Source organism: Bombus vosnesenskii, unplaced genomic scaffold, assembly GCF_011952255.1.
Source record: "Bombus vosnesenskii isolate JDL3184/JDL3185 unplaced genomic scaffold, Bvos_JDL3184-5_v1.1 scf7180000013340, whole genome shotgun sequence".
Lineage (NCBI taxonomy): Eukaryota > Metazoa > Arthropoda > Insecta > Hymenoptera > Apidae > Bombus > Bombus vosnesenskii.
Window position 1 is genome coordinate 50315 of NW_022882977.1, and position 23051 is coordinate 73365.

General features: G+C 35.7%; 6 protein-coding genes across 17 annotated transcripts; 4 read left to right on the top strand and 2 right to left on the bottom strand.

Annotated features, from left to right (window-relative positions):
- The first annotated feature begins 91 nt into the window (after nucleotides 1-91).
- On the top strand, nucleotides 92-7164 carry LOC117236133. 4 transcript variants are annotated; one of them, XM_033498822.1, is made up of 14 exons: nucleotides 92-688; nucleotides 981-1311; nucleotides 1847-2184; nucleotides 2290-2462; nucleotides 2614-2716; nucleotides 2836-3128; nucleotides 3191-3438; nucleotides 4292-4715; nucleotides 4792-4884; nucleotides 4978-5250; nucleotides 5433-5552; nucleotides 5809-5910; nucleotides 5993-6123; nucleotides 6244-6475. In XM_033498822.1, the coding sequence occupies exons 2-14, from the start codon at nucleotides 1037-1039 to the stop codon at nucleotides 6473-6475; spliced, it is 2805 nt and encodes a 934-aa protein (XP_033354713.1). In that variant the 5' UTR covers nucleotides 92-688; nucleotides 981-1036. The 4 variants fall into 4 exon arrangements, with proteins under 4 accessions (XP_033354713.1, XP_033354714.1, XP_033354715.1 ...); XM_033498823.1 differs by having other exon boundaries at nucleotides 997-1311; XM_033498824.1 differs by lacking the exon at nucleotides 92-688 and having other exon boundaries at nucleotides 1037-1311; nucleotides 6244-7164.
- Nucleotides 7165-8260: 1096 nt separating this feature from the next.
- Nucleotides 8261-9723, top strand: LOC117236148 (pyruvate dehydrogenase E1 component subunit alpha, somatic form, mitochondrial-like). The gene is made up of 4 exons (XM_033498862.1): nucleotides 8261-8440; nucleotides 8580-8798; nucleotides 8855-9103; nucleotides 9171-9723. Exons 1-4 carry the CDS (start codon nucleotides 8309-8311, stop codon nucleotides 9489-9491), a joined length of 921 nt encoding a protein of 306 aa, XP_033354753.1. The 5' UTR covers nucleotides 8261-8308; the 3' UTR covers nucleotides 9492-9723.
- Nucleotides 9724-9860: 137 nt separating this feature from the next.
- LOC117236135 lies at nucleotides 9861-14109 on the top strand. 6 transcript variants are annotated; one of them, XM_033498830.1, is made up of 8 exons: nucleotides 9861-10165; nucleotides 10246-10402; nucleotides 10764-10934; nucleotides 11058-11567; nucleotides 11651-11823; nucleotides 11920-12582; nucleotides 12741-13157; nucleotides 13240-13964. In XM_033498830.1, the coding sequence occupies exons 3-8, from the start codon at nucleotides 10898-10900 to the stop codon at nucleotides 13795-13797; spliced, it is 2358 nt and encodes a 785-aa protein (XP_033354721.1). In that variant the 5' UTR covers nucleotides 9861-10165; nucleotides 10246-10402; nucleotides 10764-10897; the 3' UTR covers nucleotides 13798-13964. The 6 variants fall into 6 exon arrangements, with proteins under 6 accessions (XP_033354721.1, XP_033354725.1, XP_033354724.1 ...); XM_033498834.1 differs by having other exon boundaries at nucleotides 9861-10402; nucleotides 12771-13157; nucleotides 13240-14109; XM_033498833.1 differs by having other exon boundaries at nucleotides 9861-10402; nucleotides 13261-13964.
- Nucleotides 13880-16109, bottom strand: LOC117236146 (leucine-rich repeat-containing protein 59). Of its 3 annotated transcripts, none has more exons than XM_033498861.1 (6): nucleotides 15733-16109; nucleotides 15499-15558; nucleotides 15299-15421; nucleotides 14754-14967; nucleotides 14480-14659; nucleotides 13880-14401 (listed from the first exon to the last, which is right to left on the bottom strand). In XM_033498861.1, exons 1-6 carry the CDS (start codon nucleotides 15820-15822, stop codon nucleotides 14121-14123), a joined length of 948 nt encoding a protein of 315 aa, XP_033354752.1. In that variant the 5' UTR covers nucleotides 15823-16109; the 3' UTR covers nucleotides 13880-14120. The 3 variants fall into 3 exon arrangements, with proteins under 3 accessions (XP_033354752.1, XP_033354751.1, XP_033354750.1); XM_033498860.1 differs by having other exon boundaries at nucleotides 14480-14671; XM_033498859.1 differs by having other exon boundaries at nucleotides 14480-14674.
- A 75-nt stretch (nucleotides 16110-16184) lies between these two features.
- On the top strand, nucleotides 16185-19636 carry LOC117236138 (transcription factor 25). 2 transcript variants are annotated; one of them, XM_033498842.1, is made up of 9 exons: nucleotides 16185-16229; nucleotides 16439-16593; nucleotides 16752-17113; nucleotides 17204-17432; nucleotides 17521-17774; nucleotides 17848-18157; nucleotides 18256-18549; nucleotides 18619-18809; nucleotides 18954-19636. In XM_033498842.1, exons 2-9 carry the CDS (start codon nucleotides 16462-16464, stop codon nucleotides 18976-18978), a joined length of 1797 nt encoding a protein of 598 aa, XP_033354733.1. In that variant the 5' UTR covers nucleotides 16185-16229; nucleotides 16439-16461; the 3' UTR covers nucleotides 18979-19636. The 2 variants fall into 2 exon arrangements, with proteins under 2 accessions (XP_033354733.1, XP_033354731.1); XM_033498840.1 differs by having other exon boundaries at nucleotides 16218-16339.
- Nucleotides 19606-22251, bottom strand: LOC117236142 (actin-related protein 3). Its single transcript, XM_033498847.1, has 6 exons — nucleotides 21971-22251; nucleotides 21415-21595; nucleotides 21012-21326; nucleotides 20603-20917; nucleotides 20293-20511; nucleotides 19606-20215 (listed from the first exon to the last, which is right to left on the bottom strand). Exons 1-6 carry the CDS (start codon nucleotides 22012-22014, stop codon nucleotides 20036-20038), a joined length of 1254 nt encoding a protein of 417 aa, XP_033354738.1. The 5' UTR covers nucleotides 22015-22251; the 3' UTR covers nucleotides 19606-20035.
- Nucleotides 22252-23051: the final 800 nt, after the last annotated feature.

Here is a 23051-nt window from a genome sequence, read left to right on the forward strand (position 1 = left end):
ATCAAACCTAATCCATTTTTTATATTCTAAATGGATTAAGATAATAAGTAAAAATATTTTCTTCCGTTCATTTCGTTGCTTGCTTTCTTTCTTTCTTTCTTTCTTTCTTGCTATCTTCCTTTCCTCCTTCTCCGTTTTTTCTTCCTCTCTTTTCGTAATGATTAACAAATTTCACCTTTATGATTATCGTTCTAGAAATCTGCAAGGATAGGTTCAAGTTCGTACCAACAAGTACGTACCGTTTTGACATTTATTGGTCTGTTTGTGACATGTTGTGCGACGCTCCAATTATCCATTCGGTTATCTACAAACATATATGTACATACACGTATATAGTATATATCTAAGTATACATGGATATTTGATAGAGAATGTACGGAATAAATGGGGTGATGCACGGAAGAGACACGAAACAGGCTGAGAAGAATTGCCGAGGAGGTCGACTTATCGTGATCGGCTCATTGCGAATTGCGATTTTCGTTTATACTCATGTAAACTGATAGACGCGATATCGAGAAAGATATTACCGAATCACGCGACGTTGCGGCGCGGGACGTTCTTGTACTTTCTTTGTTCTCCTCTTTAAGGCCTGTGGTATTCGACCGCGTGCCCGCCATACCATATCTCTCGTTCTACACTTAACCTGCGTTTTCTGCTCTTTTTCGCCTTATATTTTTTCCATCTTCCGGTAAGTTAAATGACGTTATTATTATTATCTTTATTTCTATTTTTCAATCTCTCAATTGTGTTATATTACTTTATGTATGTTTTATTCTCTTTTACAATCGTCATTATTATTCCTTCCCCCTCTTTGCTAACTATTTCTACATCTTTTTCCTCTAAACTCTTGGTCCTTTTTTTTAATTCGTCACACATTACATATTTACCTTTTACTTCTAAGTATTACAGTTTGAGACTGCCAAGACTTAAGAAAGCAGGGATATTTCGCATAAAAAAGTAAATTAATTTTCATCGTTTACATTTTCTCGTTAAAAGGAAAAGATCGTTTCTAACGAAGACGAGAGACTCGTACAGTATGAATAATAAAAAGGACGATGAAGATGCGAAATTAGACGGTTGTTTAAAGCTAAACATCTGTTCTCGCAAAAGGAACATGTTCGAGGAATACTCTAAGATCTTTCGTATCTTATTGGCAAGTTGGAAAGAAAATTACGGTCAACTTCGCAACGATGAATTTAACGAAAACTTAGAAGACCTGATTTTACCGAGCAACGAAGACTGGCGTTACCGAGTCTATTATCGACTGGTTGAACTGCAAAGAGAATGCGACGTCGATTTTGTAAAAAGAAGGTAATGAAGCTATCTTTACGGCCGTAAACGATGAGTTTACGAATGAGTTTTCACTTGAAAAGGATCGTCAAAAACGCGTGCACATCGATCAGTTACTCCTACTCGAAGAGGTTGCTTCTACTTATAAATAGTTGTTAATCATTTTATGGCCTTAGATACGTAACCTGCGCTTTGCAAATTCAAATAACGATACGAATGTCGCTTTTCTTTTCCAACCTGAATTCGTTCAATATCGATCGATCTGTTTCTATATTTTGTCGATTTAATTTTGGACTGTGCGCATCCGACTTGATTTTCCTTTTTAACCATTAATCTTGACACGCTCATGTTCGTTCCGTATGGCTGAAACTGTAGAGAGATTCGAATTAATCGGACCATGTCGATAGTACGTTTTGATCTTTGTACAAAAGTACAAACAAACGAAAACTACAAATAATGGAGAAGTAAGTAAGACGCGTTTCGCGAAACCCTGTCGTGAACCTAATTCAATGACAATAAGGGAATGGTGTATACATAAGTAGTAATGAAACCGAAGGGTCGAAGAAACCGGATTGGGGACGGAAGTGGAAACGAAGTTGGAAGCGGAAAGGAATCGAAAGAAGAACGATTGGGAATGGGAGCCAAAGAAGCATGGACACAGTTTGACGATGGTTAAGCCTAGAAAATATGGAAGCGAAGAATCGAAGGGAGGATCGTTGATGAGCGTCGATAGGATCAGCGGTTCGATGATAGAATCATGCGTTCAACCAGGTTGGCGCGTTAATGATATTCTGTTAGCCGCGAAAGTTCTTCGGAAAGTGCAGCCTTCTCCTATGTACTCGGACGAGGCCGAGATGCGTCGTGTGTTTGGACTTGTCTACGACGTTCTCAGATGTAAGTCGAGGGACGAGTCCACGCGTTCTCATCCGATTACGAATTTCACGTTCGAATTTTTCTCTCGTCGCATTCCATAATTTTCTGTTCTTTCGTATAATTTAGACAAAAAGATATTCGTTCGTGCCTTGGAGGATATAGGATTTTGGCAGCACAATAACGCGATCAAGGATCGAGAAAAGATCGTTTGGTTGTTGCTGTACGATTTACAAGGAAGAAAATTTGCGAAGCCACAGTTCGAGACCGTCAATTTCGAAGAACGCGAGAAGATCTTTGAGGTAGGATTTCTTTTTTCTCCTTTTGCTTCGTTTCATTCTCCCGCGCTTTTTCACCTTTTACTCTACTTGTCTCTCTGTTACCGATCTCCACCCCTGCATATGTACGCGTGTATTGAAAATGTATTCGACACGTTGAAATTGTACGTATCAGGCTGCTGGCTTAGCGGATGTCGAGAACGCTCTTCTGAATGTGAAGACTCGCCTCGCGGCAAGTATTTCCAGGCTACGGATCCGCGGCTCTGCCCTCAACCTCGGTGAATATTTTTCCTCCGACGTGATAGAACTTTGGTAGAGACTGACAATGAGTATCTAGCTAAAGAAAACAGCGTCTATGTATGTATTTATTATTACTGTTATATTCCAAATCTGAAAGATGAATTGTTGCCGAGCCGATTGCGCGTCATCGAAGGCGTCGCTTGGGGTGTACAAGCTAGGATCGCTTCCGGATGGATAAACAGCATGAAAATCGTCAACAAGATAGAATTCCTGGAGGAAATGTCGAAACTGAAATTGACGTATTGCGAAAGCAAAGGAGCGAAGGTAGAACTTGAAGAGAATGAGTATGCGTTCGATCCTATTTGTCCGAAGATGGTTCATTTACACGAAAGCATGCGGGAAATGCTGGCTGTTTCCAGTATCGTTCGTGATCACCGTTTCGTATTTCTGGTAGGTAGCCGAGAAACCAAGAAGATGCTTTAACTTTAACGATGGCTCATTCGAATGAACAGGAAAGATCATTGTGTATTGGCGCGGCAGCTTTGGTACAGGCGATTCGCGTCGGTCGAGTCTACGGCCCGGTCATTTTAACGCATTCCCTCGCGCCTCGACACACTGGATATCTGGCTGGTCTTTTGGCCGATATCGAGCACGCTGGTAAACTCCTGGCCTTTGGAGCTGGCGATCGTCGTTGCGAGTACGAGACTTACCTGAAAAACCTCGGCATCACCTTGCAACGGTGTCGCGTCTTCTCCGAAAAGTATCTTTCCAATTTCTTTTTATTGAGTATGAGTTTTGTTAAAAGTATCTTTTTATTCATTCGTAGACTCGATATTTTCGAGTTAACACGTTCGTCGCCCAGCGTGTTTCGGCTATGTTTCCTGCGGGGCCCAAATCCGACCGTGGCTACGTCCAGTGACCCGCTATGTCACTTCGAGTCCGAACCCATCGTCATAAGGCCAGATTGGAACATTAAAACTATTTCTTATTTTTATTACTTAAGTGTAGCTATGGTAAAAGTCTGGACTAGGGTATTGGGTCTTTTCCCAACATTCCAGATGGGAAATCTCGATGTTCTTTCATCTCCGACAAATATATTTAGTTCTGAAATGGAGAAAGCGATAAACTTTCCAGCTAGAGTATTCCGAAGGATCTCATGGCAGATATCTCAGATCTTTGATTTAGTCGAGAAGCATACTTGTGAGACGTACATCAGTGATTTTTTCATCCTTAAAATGTTCAGTAAACAGTGTGAAGATATATATGAAGATATATTTGAAAGTGAGGAGGGTAGCGATGACGAGGTAGTGAATTTTAGAAAAAAAAATTATAAATAGAATTTCATCGAGTTCGAATATTGAGGAAGCCACGGTCGGATTTGAGCCCCGCAGGAAACATAGCCGAAACACGCTGGGCGACGAACGTGTTAACTCGTTGGTAACGGGGTCCCCACGGAAGTATACCCGTCGCACGAATATGTGCAACGTGGCGACGAACGTGCCTCGTTCAATGCGGACATGACTCAAATACACGCGTTTCGTCGATGTATAAAACTTCGCATTGGATCTGTTAAACGAAACGTTTTAAGACACGAATGATTTATATTTCCTTAGGTACGCGTCTCATCTGACGACGAGCGAATCAGAGAGGGCCACCGTAGTGTTAGCGGTGCCATCGTGTACCTACACAGGGGTCAGAGATATCGTCGATCTTGCAGTGGCACGAGGTGGAGACGTGGATCTTCTCGAATCGTTAACGGATGGCCATACTAACAGCCTTCACGACGACATTGACGACAACTACGAACGACAGGATAACAATTGCGAGGACGAAAAGAATTATAACGATCATGAACAGTGGCGTACTTTCTTGACCGATCAAATGTCCACTTTGAAATATACTTTGACCAGGCCGAATGTACAATTCGTCGTATACGAAGTGCACACGATTTTACCTTCAGAGACAACGGAGATGGTTCGGCAGGTGGTAGACTGCGTTAATCGGATGGCCATGGAGAAGTACATTCGCGAACATCCGGTAAGATATCCATAAACTCATTGCTTTTAGCTTGCTAGTTCGTATCGGTTATAACGTGCTTCGTTATTTATCGCAGAGGAAAGCGCCGAAGGAATCATCGAAATTGGTCAAGATGGATGAGGAATTGCGAAAAGACGATCATACCTCGACACTGTCCGCGAACATTACCGTAAGGTTTATCTTGATGTAATATAGCAGTACGATAGGTTCTATCCGCGCTTCCTTTCATAAGCTCGTTGAAAGATTTTTCTTAAAATATAAGATCCCAGACAGCGATCTCTTCGAAGTGAGCAGCATCGACGATATTTACGGAGAGAACGTTAGTGATATGTTAAATCCAGGATGCTTTCTCGTGGTAATAAAACGAAAAGAAATGGTGCAATTCGACTCGCTGTTTATGATCAAAGTAGCAGAATCGAAGGGTTTGTTCGGCGATCCGAAAGTGCAACAGCGATCGAAGCAGGAGTCCATCATCGATCAGTCGATTCGGCAATCTTTGCAAACAGGCGCACAAAAACGAGCAAAGCGTGTCAAGGTTGGTTTCGCCTTTTTAAATATTTTTAACTCGACTATTCTATCTTACTATATCTTCCTTTTCATTTCGAGAATCTCCATCGCAACAAATATACGTATACAATCAACTGTGCGTATGAACTTCTTAACATTTGAATTGGAAGAATACTTCACGCGCTCTTGGTTTCTCTTCTCTACTTGTAGGTAGAGATCGAGCGTATAATGGCACATACGTACTCCTCGTTATCGAAAAGCGTACAAGAAAATCAGATTTGTCCACGGCACAAACGATGCGCCAGTTGGGAGGAAGCGACTGGATTGCAGGTAGAGGAAGCATGCTCCATTCACGATGATGGATAGAAACAGAAACGTTTACGTTCGCGTTTTAACCACGCACGTGTTTGTAGTAGTAATCGCGTATTGGTAGAAAGCGAAATTTCAATTTTTCAATATGCTTAATTTATTTAAATGTACAGCTACTCATCTTCCGTTGACTCTTTTTGCTTAATACGCAATTTCACATCCTGATTTTATCGTTAGCCGATACTTTAACCGATATTGTACGTCCATATATCTACAGGTATTCGAAAATGCAAAGTTGGACGTTAAAACGTGGCGAAAGCAAAAGAATAGTGCGAATCCTTCGAACACACCTCTATACGCAACTTCGTCACGGAAAAAGGTAGCTAACTATTATAAGTATTAATATATGTACTTGTAATTTTACATTACAATACATATGATCGCTATTTTGAAACATCCAGGAATTAGAAGCGATACGCTCGATCTTTTCACCGCAATCCGAATTCAAAGCGTCCACGTTGCATACAGAGCCGAAGCAAAAGAGATCTTCGTCCACATTGACTAACTCGCTCAACATCGAATCTCTGCCCCGGTAATTCTCATCTCGTTAATTCGATTTCCTCTTCTTTAGATCGATTTCTTTTTCTTTTCGTGAATCACCTAAATGTCTTTATCATTCTCATTAAATTGTTTTATACTTATCGACATATAGCGAGGAATGGAGCCATGCTACTTCGTCGATTTTGAGGTCACCGATTGTTGCTAGAGCGGCGCGTCTTATTCGTCTGGAGGATTCCATCGATAGCGAGAATTACGAGGAAGCGAAGAAGCAGACGCGATCAAAGACAGGTCACCGATACTGGGCATCGAGGAAGACGTCTCGTCTATTACATCCTGTCGGATCACCATCCAATGTGTACAGCTCGCTCTTTGATATCGTTTAAGATAATTACCGGGACGCTTACACATGTTCGAGACGTTGTTCGCTCGAAGATATATCGTTTCTGACCTTTTTTCGAATTTCTAGCTATTTAAAATCAAGATTGTACGAAAATATCCAACACGAAATGTTCAAAGCACACCGGTTGCGGTCAAACATACAAAATAAATCAATTATTCGTAGTATTGAAAGTTTAATAAAGTCGCAGTAATGGTTCCGCATATTATACATATTATATTTATCGGTGACGATAATCTCTTTAGATATTCTGAATATGACAAATCAAATGGAAAATTTCGCAGTATGGAAATAAAAGAAGTTAGAAGAATAGCGTGTGGCGTGCTGTTATACGAATAACGAGAAAGGAGAGAAAGTTGACAGCAAACAGAGTTTCGTTTTCATTGAGAGCCTGTTAGCGTATAATTTATACGTACAATTATATGTAATGTTGGTTGCTATGAGATCCATGTTATTTATGGAATCTATGGGAATGGAATTGAAGGATGTAAATGTGGATATATGAACTATGCATTTGTACGTTTGGATGCGAGTTAAGGAAATTGCCACCAGTGAATCGTCTTCTAGCGTCGAATACGGCTGAAAAGGTGTTGCAAATGTGATTTCGAAAGTAACCTGTTTGGAAAAATGAAACTGAAACAGAAGAACTACCAATAAAAGAAAAAGTTACAATTACGTTTCGCATTTGTTTCCAATCTTCTTCGATCCGTAGAACGATATTTACGATGATACGAAAATTGCAATTTTGATTAATGTTTGAGAAAATTACGAAATCATCGCTTGAAACTTTCATCGATGTTTAACACAGGAAACATCGGACGGCAATCTTAATGCAAATCGATGAACGACAAAAATAATGAATCTCGAATTAAATCTTCGGCATATGAAACAACGAGACGTTATAACTAAATGGTAGCTAAATAGAAGAAGAATGTATCTCTTGAGATTATTGAGAAGTCGTCTGAATCTTCGATATCTCTTTTTTTCTCAACGAAGAAACGTAACTAAAAATGTGGTGTCGGAAACGGTAAAAAATCGCAATTTCCAGTTTCTATACTCTTGAATAACGCCAATAACGAGACAGCAATTAGGATGATTTGATGGAATTACTGGGGGCTCCTCGTTTTCCACTTCACCTAAGACAATAACATTCGTTTGATTTTATTCGTCAAATAATGCACATGCATACAAACGATTAAAAGAAAACTTACGAAATACATATCCATATATTACATAATATACATATATATAGTATAGTACATAATATAGTATATAGTGTGTATATATGTGTATATATATATATATATATATATATATATATATATATATATATAGTATAAAGGTGCCGTCAGGCTATCAATATATATTGTCAATATTTCAATGTTCTCAATTAGAAGACGAATCGATATGTATTGTCAATACAATATTGTCAATATTTCTTGACAGACCACGTCTTTGTTGAAAACATTGGAATATTGACAATATTACGGATTGTTCAAGGGAACCCAAAGTAATAGATGAAAGTAAAAGTAAAATCGCCTGGAATTCAGGTGAATTTCTGTGCCCTGATTGGGGTTTGGTTAGTTGGCAAATAGCAGCTCTGATTCGATCTGTAAAAATTGTATAAAAATGGCGGTAATACTTTCGAGTTGATCCTTTTGTTGTTGCGTCTTTTTTAATAATTATTCGTTTTTTTTTAACCGATAAGAAAGATCTTCATTTAGACACCGGTTCAGACAACAATGGAACGAACACGTGCTTTTCTTGTGTTGCTTAGAAATATGAATTGTATCGTTTGGAGAGCGGACCCTCGGAGAAAATGACAATGAACGAAGAAGAAGCAACTTACGCGTTGAAAACGATGATTTACATCAGACGAATGGAAAACAAGGCGGCGGAATTATATAGATTGCGCTTGATCAACGGTTTCCTTCATTTATATTCTGGTCAGGTAGAATTTACGATTAGCCGGATTAACCGGACGTCGCGTCATCGCGAGGGCGACGATAACAGAAAAAGAAAGGAGAAGAGAGCGAAAGAGAGGGAAGAGAGGAACCATCTGTAAAAAAGAGAACTATGTGTTTGCGCAGGAAGCAGTAGCCGTTGGTACAAAGATGTCGATAATGGAAAAGGACAGTTTGATCACAGCTTACCGATGTCATGGTTTCGCAGTGGTATTCGGTGTATCGGCACGGGAAATATTCGCGGAGCTGATGGGTCGTAGGACTGGAATTTCGAAAGGAAAAGGTGGATCTATGCACATGTACGGGAATCAATTTTTCGGAGGCGACGGGATCGTCGGCGGTCAGGTAGAGAAGTGTAACGCTTGTCCTTCTTGATCGGCAAATTAGCGTCTACTTGATAGATACCGGTTGGCGCTGGGTTGGGATTCGCTCAAAAATACAATGGCACGGGTGGAGTTGCTTGGGCATTTTATGGGGATGGTGCTGCGTCTCAGGGTCAAATCTACGAAGCATATAACATGTCGAAATTATGGAATCTGCCGGTGGTATTTGTATGCGAAAATAATAAGTACGCGATGGGAACGGTAGTGCAGAGGCATTCGGCTAACACCAACTTCTACACGCGAGGAGATCTAATTCCAGGGGTGAAGGTAAGGAAGAGTGGAGAACAAAGAAGAGCAACGCGTTCGTTTCTTTCGCGTGTTTTTCTTATTTCAGGTAGATGGCATGAGAGTGATGGATGTTCGCGAAGCTGTGAAATTTGCTAGAGACTACGCTCTTAGGAACGGTCCGATTCTTCTTGAGATGGTCACCTATCGATACTTTGGTCACAGCATGAGCGATCCTGGCACCTCTTATCGTACCAGAGACGAAGTGAAGAAAATACAAGCTGAACGAGATCCTATCGAGTTATTGACCAAACTGCTCGTGGAGAATGGTGTGAAAACCGAAGCGGAAATTCTTGTAAGACCTTCCGTCCGTTACCCCTTCCTCTTCTTTTCACTCTCGCTTGATCCCAACCCACTCCCTGTGCATTAGGAAATTAGGAAAAGCACGTACAAAGCAGTGGACAAGGAAATGGAACAAGCTAAAGCCGACCCGTACCCGGAGATGTCAGAAATCGCAACGGATCTTTACGTGAAACCATTGGAAAAAACGCGCGGCAAAGCACCTTGGGAAACTCATTAAAAACGGAATCAAATTTTTCCTCTATACCCTTTTTTGTACTGGTTCTAGATTTATCAGTAAAATAAAGTAATATCGAATCGAAGCATTTTACGTCACGAAATTGGTCGAAATTCATAGAGAAAAAAAAGAACACGTCGTAGAGTATGCTATGCGAGTGGCTATGTTTGTTTCTCACTGGTTTTCTTACTCCGCCAATTGGAATGATCAATTAAAACATATCGCGCTGCGTCAAGTCACGATCGAGAAAAGGAAAGCATGAAGCAAGGAGAATAAAACGTGACGAAGACAGAAGGTTATTACAGCAAAAGGGAACTTGAAATAGAGTGAGTCAATCGTTCAGAGGAACATTGTATGTATATATGTATGACAGAACGAGAGTAAAAGAAAGAGAGGGAGGAAAGATTCCAGCGAGTAGCGTTAACGAACGACAGCGACAGTCAACGAGACAGTCTTTGCGGGAGCCGCCTTCGGTTGCTCCCACGTGCAGTTCAACTCGTTGAATCTTAACGAGCTTACATCGAGAGGTAATTGTACATTTTCTGCGTCCAGAAGATACTCTTTAAAAAGATTTCGTTTGGGCAATAAAGTTGTCGATTGATAATAGCGATCGAGTCGAGCAGCACAAGTGAGAGAACTTAAGAGAATCTGCGTAATGTTTATCGCGAAAAATGAAGCAAAATCAGATAAATATCAACCGTTCCTCGATACGACGATTTGAAACGATTTAAGATACGGCAGTAGACACAGCAAAGAACTTACAGGTGAGATTGTTTGACCATCGATTCCGTCATACGATAACCACGACTCAGGATTTGCTTATCATTTGTATTTTATTCGAATGTTAGAACAAACGTAAATGTTTAAGAACGTCATTAAACGATGTTGTTTCGTTTGCTCGATCAATGACATTGGGATTAACGTCACTAGTCCTTTAAAAGGGAGAAGGTACGGCAAATCATATCGAATCAGATCGAATCGATCAGAAGTCCTATGCTACAAAAGTGTCAAACTCGAAATCATAATTAATGAAAGCAAATTCCGTTGAACATGACACAAAATTATTATTCATTCTTCCTTTCTTATCGCTTATCTTATTTAACCACATTTCCTGATGAATTTCAGTAGGAGTGATGGTTCGATAACTATTACATATACTGAAAGGATCGATGCGAAATCGTTGCTAGGAAACATATTTTTTTATCCGAGAGATCAACGATCGAGAAAGAGAGGAAAATCGAATAAGGAACGAAATTACGATGGGGCTCAACGCGGAGCTTACTGCTATTCTTCGAGGTAAATGAAATGTTAACAGACGTCACATATATATTATGTATATATATATTTATTACTGTAATCGTTTTAATCAACATCGACCGGATCGACATGAAACTACATACGTATATTTATTCACGATAGATGTAGTGCAATTTTTGGAATGTCTCCACGATGTAAAACTCCCATTGAAATTAGAGAACATTCGAGACAATCTATTGGTACGTTCGAAAGATACGCTAACGATGTTCGTAATAGAGAGAATCGGAAGACCGGCATCTCCAGAACCGTATTTAAATATGAACGCAACCGGATCGAAAGGTTTGATGGCAGCTACACTGAAAACGGAAACCGAGCTTCAAGAATACGTAGGAGCAGAGGAATACCATGAGATGCAAAAGCCACAGCAACAACAAGATTATTACGAGACCTTTCAGGGTGTCGAATCGACGAATAATACTATTGTACTCTCGACTCATGAAACGATCGATAATATTCAAAGTAAAGGAGAAGAGGTTGAAAATACGCTGATGGACATTTACGCGAATTTCTCAGCAACGGAAACGAAAAGTAAATGTAAGATGTGTGGCCCTCTTTATAGGAAGGAAGGAAAGAAATTGTTCGTTTTCGAACAATATCGAGCTTGTTGGGTTGGTAAGTTGAATTCTCTCGGTGATCGATATCGATGTGATCAAAACATTGCATGTAACGGAGCAATTTCTATGCAAATGCGATAGGTTTGGTTGGATTGCATCTATTAATTTACGGAAACGATCGTGACAATCGGCCGTGCACGATTTTGCCAATTCAGGGCTACATGGCACGAGCTGCTCCAAATGCGATTCCTCGAGACCAACGTCGAAGCGAATCTACTTTTGAGATTTTCCGTCCTGGTAATAGAACTTTCCAGGTACTCAAATATTTCTCATAAAATATACTATAGATATAGAAATGGAAATAAATGAAAAGGTTAATAAATTGAATGTAAAGTTCAACGTTATTTCAGTTTTCTGCAAAAACTCGGAAGGATATGGAACAATGGGTAACGAAAATTTGTGAATTAGGAGGCGAGAAGAATGATTATAAAGAGACAACAAAACAAATGGACACGAACATCGTCGCAAATGGTGCTACCAAGCAACCGAATGACCAAGAAGACTCGAGTTGCAGGCAAGAGCTTCCCGATAAATCTTCGACCGATCCAATCGTTGATCGATCCAATGAAGATACTAATGAAGGAAGAGGACTGGATGATTCTCACGAATCGGCCAATATTTCTATTCCTTCGCCTGCCACTGGCCCTTCCGAAGCTATTGTTTCTATTTCTTCTCGCCCACATTCCTCAACTCCTCCTCCGTTACCAGCTCGAATCTCCCGAAAATTACCGATACCGTCCCCTCAACATTCGTCTTACGAACTTCCTGACGAAGAGGAAGACGATATTTACCATAAGATCGAAGATTTTAGAGAGACGATACAATACGCAAACGTCAAAAACAAACATGAATCTGATGAGAAAGGGAAAAAAGGAAATTTCGAAATTGTTACGAAAAAATCAGTTGGCTCGCGAAACGAATTAACGTATGACGATACCATCGATAACATTGCAGCGTTGAAAGATAAAGTTGTAGATGAACAAAGTAAATTTCTATCGTACGATCACGGCGAGGTGATTATAGTATATTTTGCACACATTTATTTCTTTATTCGTTTTTTTTATTCTTACCTGCTCTGTTACTCGTTCTTTCTTTTTTCTTACTCTATCATCTACATTTTTATATTATATTTATGTATGCATTTCACAATTACATCATCTTCCGTATATAGACTGTAATTCGCAACTCAAAATCGATCAAGGTTCGAACAACGGAGAAAGTGGAGGAATCGGCAAAGTCACCGCAAAAGAAATCGTTTTTGGACAGAGTGAGAAGTAAAAAGGAATCTCCGAGAAAAATTGAGAAAAAGACGAAGCATAAAACTGCGATCTCTCCATCGCAGCCGCCGGCGCCGCTCTCGCAACTTTCATTGTCATTGGCAAACAATCACGAATCATCGAGTTACTACGATGACGTATCTGAGTTGATAAATGTTGAGCAAGAAATTAACCGTTTCGAAGAAGAACAATCAGAGTATACTTGTCCACCTCCTCCCAGGCCGATCTATGTGAAACCACCGATAATCGAAAATGTAACCGATGCGGATGAATTTTATGATGACGTCGCGTATCGCGATAAATCACATCAAGTAAGAATTTTCTATCTCTTAATCTTTCCGTTTTATTTTTTTTCCTTTAATGTCGCTTGCTTCGATAGCATTATTTTTAAAGACATGTTCAATGAATTTACAGCAAATTACAAAGAAATCAAATCTCTTTCACAATCTCGTTCGCACGGATGCTGATCGGCCTGCTTTCTGCGAGAACTTAGACGTCTCGCAGCAATCATTCGAAGATAACGAGCATTATAAAATGCCACGACCCGAATCGCATTATCCTAGATGTCTTCCTGTTGATCAACAAGTTGACGATTTGTATGACGACGTTGCTATACTCGCAGAATTTACGGCACGACAAAAGGAAGTTCTACATAACAGAGATAACGAAAACGCAACAAGATCTCAAATCAGTCCCGAAAAAAAGGCGTGGAATCGATTTGTTAGCGGGAAAAGATCAAAAACGGTTGATTCAACGGTTACCGAAACGAATAGCCGAGTTTTAAACGAGACAGAGGATTCATCGGATGACTTTGGCGAACAACACAATACTTCGAGAATGAATACCTTCCAAAAATTGATTAGTAGAATGGAAAACTCTCTTGGCAAAGCACCCTCTAGGACAACATCGTCGATATTATTAAATAAAACAAATCTCACAAAATATGTGTAGCATAAATAATAATTCGAAAAGAAACGTGTATTCACAGTTCACGTATTCAAATATATGACCAAAGAAATAATACGTTAGTATATTTAAAAGTAAGTAGTATATTTCAATATATCTGTATTAATAAGAATCTTTTATTTTTTAAAATAAATAACATTCTTTAACTTGCATATGTAATCCTAATATGATGTACCGTAAATATTCGGATACACGATCGAATTTATAAGTTTCAACGATGATAGATTTCATTCGTTATTTATAAGTTGTACTTCAAAAAGTAATTATGCCCAATACATTTGATCGTATCGTTTTATCTTATAAAACGCTTATTTATTCGCTGGAATGTCCATCTCTGTTTTAAAATTTTTCTCATATGCATGGTATAAATTATTGCAAATATTAATCACTGCTTGTATAAAAGAGTCAAATACATCGGTACTATATTTCTGAAATGCTTTTAAATGTATACCTGTCTTAGATTCTATGTACTCTATAAACAATTCTGACTGTTTCGAATACAATGGAAGAATCACAATCATCAATGTGAGTGCTAAACCAAACAAAAAAAGCCATGAGATCATGGACATAAAAAATCGATGTGCATTTCCTAGAACATCAATCAAAATATTATAAAATACTATTTGCATTTCTAAATTGTTCGGTACAACACATCTTGGTACGTTACCTTTAGCTTCATGTGTTTTATCAGCTTGGTTTCTATTGTGCGTGATTATCAGAGGTTCTATTTTGTCGAGTGATACCTCGCTCGATTGATTAGATCCATTCTCATCTAAATTTTGCTTATTATTCTTATCCAATATCTTCTTCTTCTTTTTCCTCCCTCCTTTTTTTGTTGGAACAGTACCTGTTTCCATATCTGCTATAAATAAATGTGTTAATAGCGTGTAATATGTAGGAGCTATTTTAAGAGACTGGTATATTTTAATTTTGAACATTACCTGTAATGGCATTTAATCTCCGTAATTTTTCTTCTTCGATAGTAAGTTTCACACTTGACAAATAAGTGACAATGTTACGAGCACAAGCTTGGCATTCACTCAAATTACTACAAGGACCAGCAACACTAGCCACAGCAGGAGTTAAAGGATTTTCCTTTAAATCTAACCATCTTAAACTTTTTAATTCGCTTAAACTAAGTGGTAATCTGCTTATCTGTAAGATCATTCTACTATTATTTACATGCTTAACATTGTTGTAACACAGTTTAACACTGTTCCAGTCTTTCAGATAAAAACCATGTCCTAAAGGAATTTCTTTCCGATGTTTTGATAGCATTGCAATTAGTTTCTCCAGGGTCTAAAAACTGAAACTGAGTTTTAGAGAAAGAAATTTCTTTTGTCACTGCTTTTATTCAAAAGCTTCAAACAATATATATGGAACAGTCTCAAGTGTGACAATTCAGGCTGTGAAAGCCTCAAATCTCTTATTATTTACATGATCTAGATTTATTTAAAAAATTTATGATGTAATAGTTTTGATTTACTTGATTTGCATAAAGATCTAAATGTTTCAGTCGCTTCAGTTCTCCAAAATTTTCAGGGATTTCTGTCAACATATTTCTACTAAGATCTAGTATGACTATTTGCTTAAGGTCAACAAAAGTACTCTGAAATAAATTATTAATAAAATTACTTTAAAAAGTAATATTACACTAAGTGAAAGTAACAAAATTAAAAAACTTACAGATAAAGAAGTTAAAAGATTATTTGATAAATCCAAATGAGTTGCTTTTTTAATAGTTGCCTGAGAAATATAAGACACACATTTTAATACTTTAGTTTAATGTATACAGTGATGTACGTTTTACAGCGTAAAACGATTTAAAGTTATCAAATAAAACATATAAATGAAATTTAATAATTTATCTGACATTTGTTAGATTAGGTAAAATATGTATGTATAAGTTTTTGAACGTACAATTTCTCGAATAGGCACTTCTTTAAGGTCACATAAACTAAGATCTAGCTTTTCGTCTTTTAATCTACTTTTAACTTTCTTTAAATTCATTTTGATACTGGAAAAAAATTAATTACACACAAACGTCTGGTATTTATGATTTTTTGTGGCGTCACCTTCTGGTAAAGGACATATTGTCTCAAAGTTGAGGAAATTTAATATCACATATTAAAACGGTAAAATATTTTTTGATCTGTCAACTGAATGATACAAAATTTCATACTATTAGTAATGAACAAATTTTTAATAAATATGTATGCACACACGTGGCTAATAAAGACCAATACAAAATGACCACGCATATGTCATTTTCAATTTTCGACTTTTATCTGACAATTCAGCAACTTTTAAAATCACACGACTGTTGGCAGAACTTGTTAGCGATTGTAGTGAGTTTAGAACTATCATGAACGTAACATGACTCATAACGTGACGCGTCTAACAATCTTGCAGTAATGGTAATGAATTCATTTCTATACATTTATGGCAGTTATGCTTATACTTGAAGGGAAAAATTGATAAGTGAGGAGTCAGGACAAGTTCAGATTGTAACGAGAACTTTTGGCAGGCAAGGGGGAATTAACAATCACGATTTACTTGATTCTTAAGATTCACAGAATTTCTGATTTAATCTGAACAGCTTTTACCTCGATTTGTCTACTTTTAGGTTAAAAATTAATTCTATTCAAAATGTCTACACGGTATATGAAAAAAGTATATGGGAGTGATGTATTATTCGAGAAGGGTAGTGAAAATGAGAGTGAGATGGAAAACTCGATAATTGGCAACGTTAAACCAAAGACATTCAACTTCTTTGATGTAGTATGTGTCCAAATACTTTAATAAGTATCTTTCTGTTTAGCACTTCCATTTTGTATCATTATCATTTAAATGATAATGTAATCAAATTTTTTCCTAATTTTTTGGATATTTATTATATTACTTAATGTTACTATGAAATTTATTTTCCTTTCTTTTAGTTGAATCAAAATTCTGAAATTAATGAGGAAGAAAATGAAGAAGAACAAGCAGCAGATGAAAATAGTGTTGATGAAGCTAAGCGCAAGAAAAAAAAGAAAAGACGAAGAAAATTAGAAGGTTGTAAAGCCCAAATTGTTGAATCAAAAGAAGAAAATATAGATGAAATTGAAAGAACAGTGAGGGAAGTGAATAAATTACTTGGGGAACCACTTCCAGGTTGTAGCTCTCAAAGTACAGATAATTTTCAGTGGAGCCAACAAAAGTCTAAAGAAAATATTTTGTTAGTGCAACATAAGCACTTAAATCCGTATAATGAACTTAAGAGAATTTTTGGTAGCAAAACAGTGCAAGCAGAACAAAAGTACGTTTTTAATGAAACATGTGTTATGTAAATAGATATAAGATAAATAGTGTAATTAGACCTCGTATCATAAATAGTTACTTTCAACAGCAATAGGAGAAATAGAGGACGTGTGGGCCATTTAAAGAAAACCTGGTTGGTTTCTGCTAGAGATAATTGGCCACCAATTAATAAATTTGGCCTTTCAATGTCTTTGGATCATACTATACAAACAACCAATAATGTTCAATACTTTGTGTATGACCACAGTCCATCATACAGACAAGTACAATTAAAATTTTTAGAAGCTGTTGAAAGCTCAAATCATGAAAATATCCTTGTATGTTATGTTTCAATTTAAATACTATATTTATTATGAATACATAAAAAGTACTTGAAATAAATCAAATTTTCATGTCTTCTTTTAGAGTATAATCAACATGCATTCTTATCATGTAGATGCATTATTACAATTAGCCGAACTGTGTAAACACAATGATGATTTAGCAATGGCTGCACAATTGACGGAACGAGCTTTGTACTGCTTAGAATGTGCTTTTCACCCACTGTTTAATTATACAACTGCTCTTTGCAGACTAGATTACAGGAAACAACAAAATCGTGCTTTATTTATAACTTTATTTAAACATATTAATTTTGTTGGTGGACGTGCATGTTACAGGTAAAAAAGCAGAACTTCTTTAAACGTCTAATAACGCTTTCCTTAATTTTCTTAAAATTTATTTATATTCCAGAACAAGCTTGGAGTTTTGTAAATTACTTTTGTCACTTGATCCAGAAGGTGATCCATTAGCCGTGGTTCTTTGTCTTGATTTCTATGCTTTAAGAGCAAAGGAATACGAATGGTTTATAGAATTTTGCAATCTTTGGGATAGTACAAGAAACCTAACACAGTTGCCAAATATAGCATACAGTTTAGCTTTAGCCCATTTTCATTTAGGCAACACAAGTATTGCTAACGAACTATTACAAAATGCTTTAATAATGTTCCCGGGTGTTTTGATGCAGTTACTAGAAAAATGTGGGATACAACCTGATGAAATGGTATTTTCATGTTATTATAGTGATGAGCAAATGTTTCAATAAATTTTTATATGAAATTAAAGAAAAATTAGAACCTATTATACGAAATTGTTTTGCAGATACGATCCTATGATTTCTTTAATACTAAAGCAGTAATTTCAACTTCACCACCTCTAGAGAAGCTACAAAATTTATATGTCGATCGTAACTTTCGCCTATGGAAAGATGTAGATCTTTTACCGTGGCTACGTGAAAATGTACACACTGTACTAAGTCGTGTTAATTCACAAGATGATTACGTAAAGTATTGTGAGGTAAAACGAAGAAAACGTTACCAAGGGAGATTACCAAAGAATATTTTGCGATATATTATATTGTCTGATATAAGAAATATCAATGTGAACTTTCATGAGGTATAAGCACTTTTATGTTATAATTTTCAAATTTTTTCATCTGTACTACATTCTTGTATGAAATACTAGGTACAAATTGATGGTTCCATTCTTTCGCATGATCCTCTACCACCTGTGGATAGTATTGATATTTACAAACGACCTGCCACAAGTACAAGATCAAACAGAAATAATGCCGGTTTTTTATCTCTCTTTCTTTCATATTTATCCAGAGATATTAGTAGAGATGTTGCGGAAGTTCTTGAAAATACAAATTTATCGTAAGTATCTAATAGTATCAGTTTTAGTAATGGTGATAGTAATAGAAGTAATAACAACAACAACATCAACAACAACAGTAATAATGTTTAAATTAATATAAGCGGATAATTATTACAATATATAATGTTACGTAAAATTTTTAGCTATGATAATGATGAAGAAACATAAAATTGATTTCAACTATTGATTACTGATTATATCGTGGAATAACAAGTCAGAGTACAGGAAGTTTGCTTTCAATTAAATAACATAAAAATGAAGTTAATATGTGTATAAATATTTTTCAAACAACAACTATTTTTATGAAAATAACATACATTTCATGGCAGGTAATATATATAATATTTAGTAATGAACACTACAAAAATTATAGTCCTTTTCTATTATTATAACTACTTTCATCATCATCATTATCACTATCATAGTTGTATAATATTTTATTATCTGTACTTGAAGCTTGATATATTCTGATTATATTTATATATTCATATGTAGTATGAGGTTGTATACATTGTACAATCCTGTATGCTGTATTGTAATTTTTTGGTACTTTTGATGCAATTATTACATACCCAATTTTTGCGAAGTTTTAAATAATAAAAAAAGAATAAATATATATATATATATATACATACACATACACATATACATACGTATACATACACATATATTAATAAATAAATTATATTGTTGAAATACTTGTATCAAAGTGTTATTTGTCAATTATCATTTATATTTTGTTGATACATAAGCTCATTATATATAGGATAATGTAAAGCACATACTCTGTGAATGTAATTCATTAAAAAAGAATTATTATTTTCAAGTTGTCTTATGTTATGTACAGATCTATACAATTATTTTGTATTATCATTTTTATTAACTATTCCTAGTCATTGTTTCTAATGTAGTGTTACCTTCATCTTTTTGAGAGATTTTCCCTGTATCTTTATTACATATAAATATCGTCATATATTATTGTAATAATTAATGAGCATAAAAACTTTTGTGTGCGTTTACTAGTGCAATACTGGGCGTTCCTCTGTAATTATTTCAGTTAGCAATTATGTAATAAAAACACCCATTCCATCTAATCAAGTACATCATCATTTAAGATAAAAAATTAGAAATTCATTAAATTGTTGATACATCATTTAGCGTTCAGAGGGACCATTGGTCCATAATAATGTAATTCCTTTTAATTCCACTTGCATTCTTATTTATTTTATACCATACTATGGAATACGGGATTATAACGACAAATTCCAGGTCCATATTCTTGATAAGCTTTTTTGGTATGACAAACTGTATAAAATTCTGGATCGCTAGCTAATAACGCACCTCCGTACCATACTGCCCAACGTTGTTTGTGATGCGATATAACATGAACATCTATAGGTTTTGGCTAAAATAAAATTAAACATAAATATTAGGTTACTCTTCTTCTTTTTTCATATTGAAATATATAAAAATACATATTACCGTAATTAGACTTCCACTTAATGTTTCGCTAAGTTTGAGACGTGCATCGACAATTCGTTTTATATCACGTTGTAATCGTCTGCCAAAGTCCTTGAACATCGTAGAACCACCCGATAATACAATATTACTATATAATGGTCTTCTAACGTCTATTGGACAATTTTGAATTACATCATCTACGATTTCGCTTAGTGGTGTCGTGAAATCTGGATTAGAGAACTAAAAATGTGATAATAAAATAAAATGTACATGTAACAAACTTTTCATGTTTTATAACTGAATTTATATGCTTAAATTTAAATGGACATACCTCAGGATGAAAGAATATCTCTGGTCCAAGAAACCTTTCATATCCAACATCTACTACAAATGGTTGCTTTGTAATACTATTGACACCTTCATATTTTTTTATTTTAGTAGGGTCACTATCGTATTTAGCAAATTCTTTTGAAATATCGGGGCATATATAGCAATATTTTTCTTTTATTGCTTTAGCTGTTTCTAATGATTGTTCAGGTGGAATTCCGATTTCACGTTCTCGTAACAAACTTTGAATGAAATATGTAATATCACGACCGGCAATAGGAATATGCTTTATACAACTTCCTATAACAAAACCTTCTGCCTAAATGACAAAATAAATTTGTTAATTGCAACAGGTTACAATTTATGTTGTATGTTCATTTTATAATTTTATATTCTTCTTCTTTTACACATACCACTGGTATTACGTGAGTTACGCCATCTCCACTATCGACAACAACACCTGTTAATGTCCTATCCTCTATTGTTTTAGCTGTCCAAGAGGCAGCTAATGCTAATACTGCTTGAACAGCAATATAAAGACCTGGCACATTAAATGATTCAAACATTATCTCTGCTGTATATTCCCGATTTTCTGGAGTATTTAATGGTGGTTCTGTGAGTAAAAAGTAATGATCTTCAGGTTCTGCCCTAAGATATTTGAAAATACATTGCTGTAGGAATTTTTCCATTAAATCCCAGTCTTCCACTAATCCATGTCTAACTGGATACTAAGCAAAATTGAGCGTAAATTATAAGGTAATTTGAAAAATATGTATTTTAATAAAAATATAACCGCATACTGATGTATCTACATACTTTCACAGAATAACCAGTAGCTTCAAAAGCTTCATCTCCAATATAAGCATCCAAATCTTCGACTCCTTTAGTAACCCTTCTGGCATTATTATCTCCAACCTTTGCAGTTTCTTTAATAGCAATTGCAGAAGGAATTATAAGCTGAGGTTCCTTATTGCCTGCAAACCCTAGCTTTGTATATCTGTAAAGTTACAAATAATAATGAGAAAATATTTTTTTCTTTTTGATAGAATAAATAAACAAAATATATAATTACTCTACTATTAGTACATGTTTGTTTCATTAACTACTATATATGTACATATTGAATTCAAATTTTGTTAGAAATAGTGCTTTACTAATGTAAATTTATAGCTTGTTATTATTGAATGTAAATAACGAATATTAGTAGCTGTGTTTCTAACAACTAACTATCAATTGATAAGACAGAAAAAGGAATAGTTAATTATGTTACATTTTTTTAGTATAATTTATTTAATACGTGGAATGACATGTGTCATCAAGTCACGCTTCAACTCATTTATTTTAGTTGAGATTAATTTTTTAAATTACATACCCCGTACCCACATCGATTACACATGCAGGTAGACGACCAAGCATTGTGCCCTTTTCGTTTCTGTTTTTGCTTTTATTCGAAAGAAAAATATCTTCTCTACAATACAAACTGAACACTCATCCGTTCCAATTAACCACACCTCGCTTTACAGATAAAGCAGAAGTGCACTTTAAGCGGCGTGTTCATTGAGCGAAATTTTCTTTGATAGATTGTCAAAAATGGGAATTTATAGGGAAGATCATCACAATATCTATAAATAACCGATTTTATCGTAAAGTTTATTAAATATATCTTGTTTTAAATTTGTTTTTTAAAAACAATCGAATATTATAATTAACAAAAAATCTTGTATACTTAACGAAATAATGTATTATATATTGATCCGACGCGAACTGGTATCGAAGTACACAGTCTAGCTGGTTACTACCAAAAGGTTCCGGATTCGATTCTCGGCGGGCGTACCGATCTTTTTAAAGAATTTATTACGTATTGTAATATGTAATAGCAAGCCTGCGGTTTAGGCACATAGTTAACTGACTCGTGGTGGGTGATCATGTGGTGTTGGTACGAGTAAGAGAGAATGAAACTGAAAAAAGAGAAAATTTGAAAATGAGAAAAAAGAAGATAACGAAATTCCGAAAAGATTTTTCCGTTGGATAAAATAAAGAACAATTAACCCCTGCACACTTCATCTCTTGATCCCAAGAGAAATTTTAAACGATATATTGATGCGTGTATATACAATGTACCCACGAATTCTGTCTACATAGGATTTAAAGGAATACATAATATTATGGTAGTTAGCGGTTTCTTGATAAGTGATAATGCATACAGGTTAAAAGTCATTTTTGTTTTTTTAAATTTTAAATTTTTTTAAATATGTTTTTTATTACGTTAACTGACCAATCTCGGCGTTTTCTACAAAAAATTACTAACCTATTTACATATGTTGAAAAACTATTAGTTTTCATGCGTTTCCTTGTCTCTCATGTGTTAAATATGACAAATTAAAATATCACTAAACCAATAGTTTCTCGAGATAGATTAATACTTTTTGATGGATTGCATTTTGAGATGGATT

What these genes read in the sequence shown, in the direction of transcription:
- LOC117236142 (XM_033498847.1), bottom strand. Translation starts at nt 22,014, where the DNA reads ATGCTTGGTCGTCTACCTGCATGTGTAATCGATGTGGGTACGGG. An exon ending in GTAATCGATGTGGGTACGGG is followed by an intron (nt 21,596 to 21,970) that starts GTATGTAATTTA and finishes GTAACTTTACAG; the next exon opens with ATATACAAAGCTAGGGTTTG. An exon ending in TAACTCACGTAATACCAGTG is followed by an intron (nt 20,918 to 21,011) that starts GTATGTGTAAAA and finishes TTTGTCATTTAG; the next exon opens with GCAGAAGGTTTTGTTATAGG.
- LOC117236133 (XM_033498822.1), top strand. Translation starts at nt 1,037, where the DNA reads ATGAATAATAAAAAGGACGATGAAGATGCGAAATTAGACGGTTGTTTA. An exon ending in TGTCGCGTCTTCTCCGAAAA is followed by an intron (nt 3,439 to 4,291) that starts GTATCTTTCCAA and finishes ATATTTCCTTAG; the next exon opens with GTACGCGTCTCATCTGACGA. An exon ending in CAACTTCGTCACGGAAAAAG is followed by an intron (nt 5,911 to 5,992) that starts GTAGCTAACTAT and finishes TGAAACATCCAG; the next exon opens with GAATTAGAAGCGATACGCTC.
- LOC117236146 (XM_033498859.1), bottom strand. Translation starts at nt 15,822, where the DNA reads ATGAATTTAAAGAAAGTTAAAAGTAGATTAAAAGACGAAAAGCTAGAT. An exon ending in GAGATTAAATGCCATTACAG is followed by an intron (nt 14,675 to 14,753) that starts GTAATGTTCAAA and finishes ATTTATTTATAG; the next exon opens with CAGATATGGAAACAGGTACT. An exon ending in TAAAACACATGAAGCTAAAG is followed by an intron (nt 14,402 to 14,479) that starts GTAACGTACCAA and finishes TTGATGTTCTAG; the next exon opens with GAAATGCACATCGATTTTTT.
- LOC117236138 (XM_033498842.1), top strand. Translation starts at nt 16,462, where the DNA reads ATGTCTACACGGTATATGAAAAAAGTATATGGGAGTGATGTATTATTC. An exon ending in CAAATCATGAAAATATCCTT is followed by an intron (nt 17,433 to 17,520) that starts GTATGTTATGTT and finishes GTCTTCTTTTAG; the next exon opens with AGTATAATCAACATGCATTC. An exon ending in CTTGAAAATACAAATTTATC is followed by an intron (nt 18,810 to 18,953) that starts GTAAGTATCTAA and finishes TAAAATTTTTAG; the next exon opens with CTATGATAATGATGAAGAAA.
- LOC117236148 (XM_033498862.1), top strand. Translation starts at nt 8,309, where the DNA reads ATGACAATGAACGAAGAAGAAGCAACTTACGCGTTGAAAACGATGATT. An exon ending in ACGGGATCGTCGGCGGTCAG is followed by an intron (nt 8,799 to 8,854) that starts GTAGAGAAGTGT and finishes TCTACTTGATAG; the next exon opens with ATACCGGTTGGCGCTGGGTT. An exon ending in ATCTAATTCCAGGGGTGAAG is followed by an intron (nt 9,104 to 9,170) that starts GTAAGGAAGAGT and finishes TTCTTATTTCAG; the next exon opens with GTAGATGGCATGAGAGTGAT.
- LOC117236135 (XM_033498829.1), top strand. Translation starts at nt 10,898, where the DNA reads ATGGGGCTCAACGCGGAGCTTACTGCTATTCTTCGAG. An exon ending in ATATCGAGCTTGTTGGGTTG is followed by an intron (nt 11,568 to 11,650) that starts GTAAGTTGAATT and finishes CAAATGCGATAG; the next exon opens with GTTTGGTTGGATTGCATCTA. An exon ending in CTGGTAATAGAACTTTCCAG is followed by an intron (nt 11,824 to 11,919) that starts GTACTCAAATAT and finishes ACGTTATTTCAG; the next exon opens with TTTTCTGCAAAAACTCGGAA.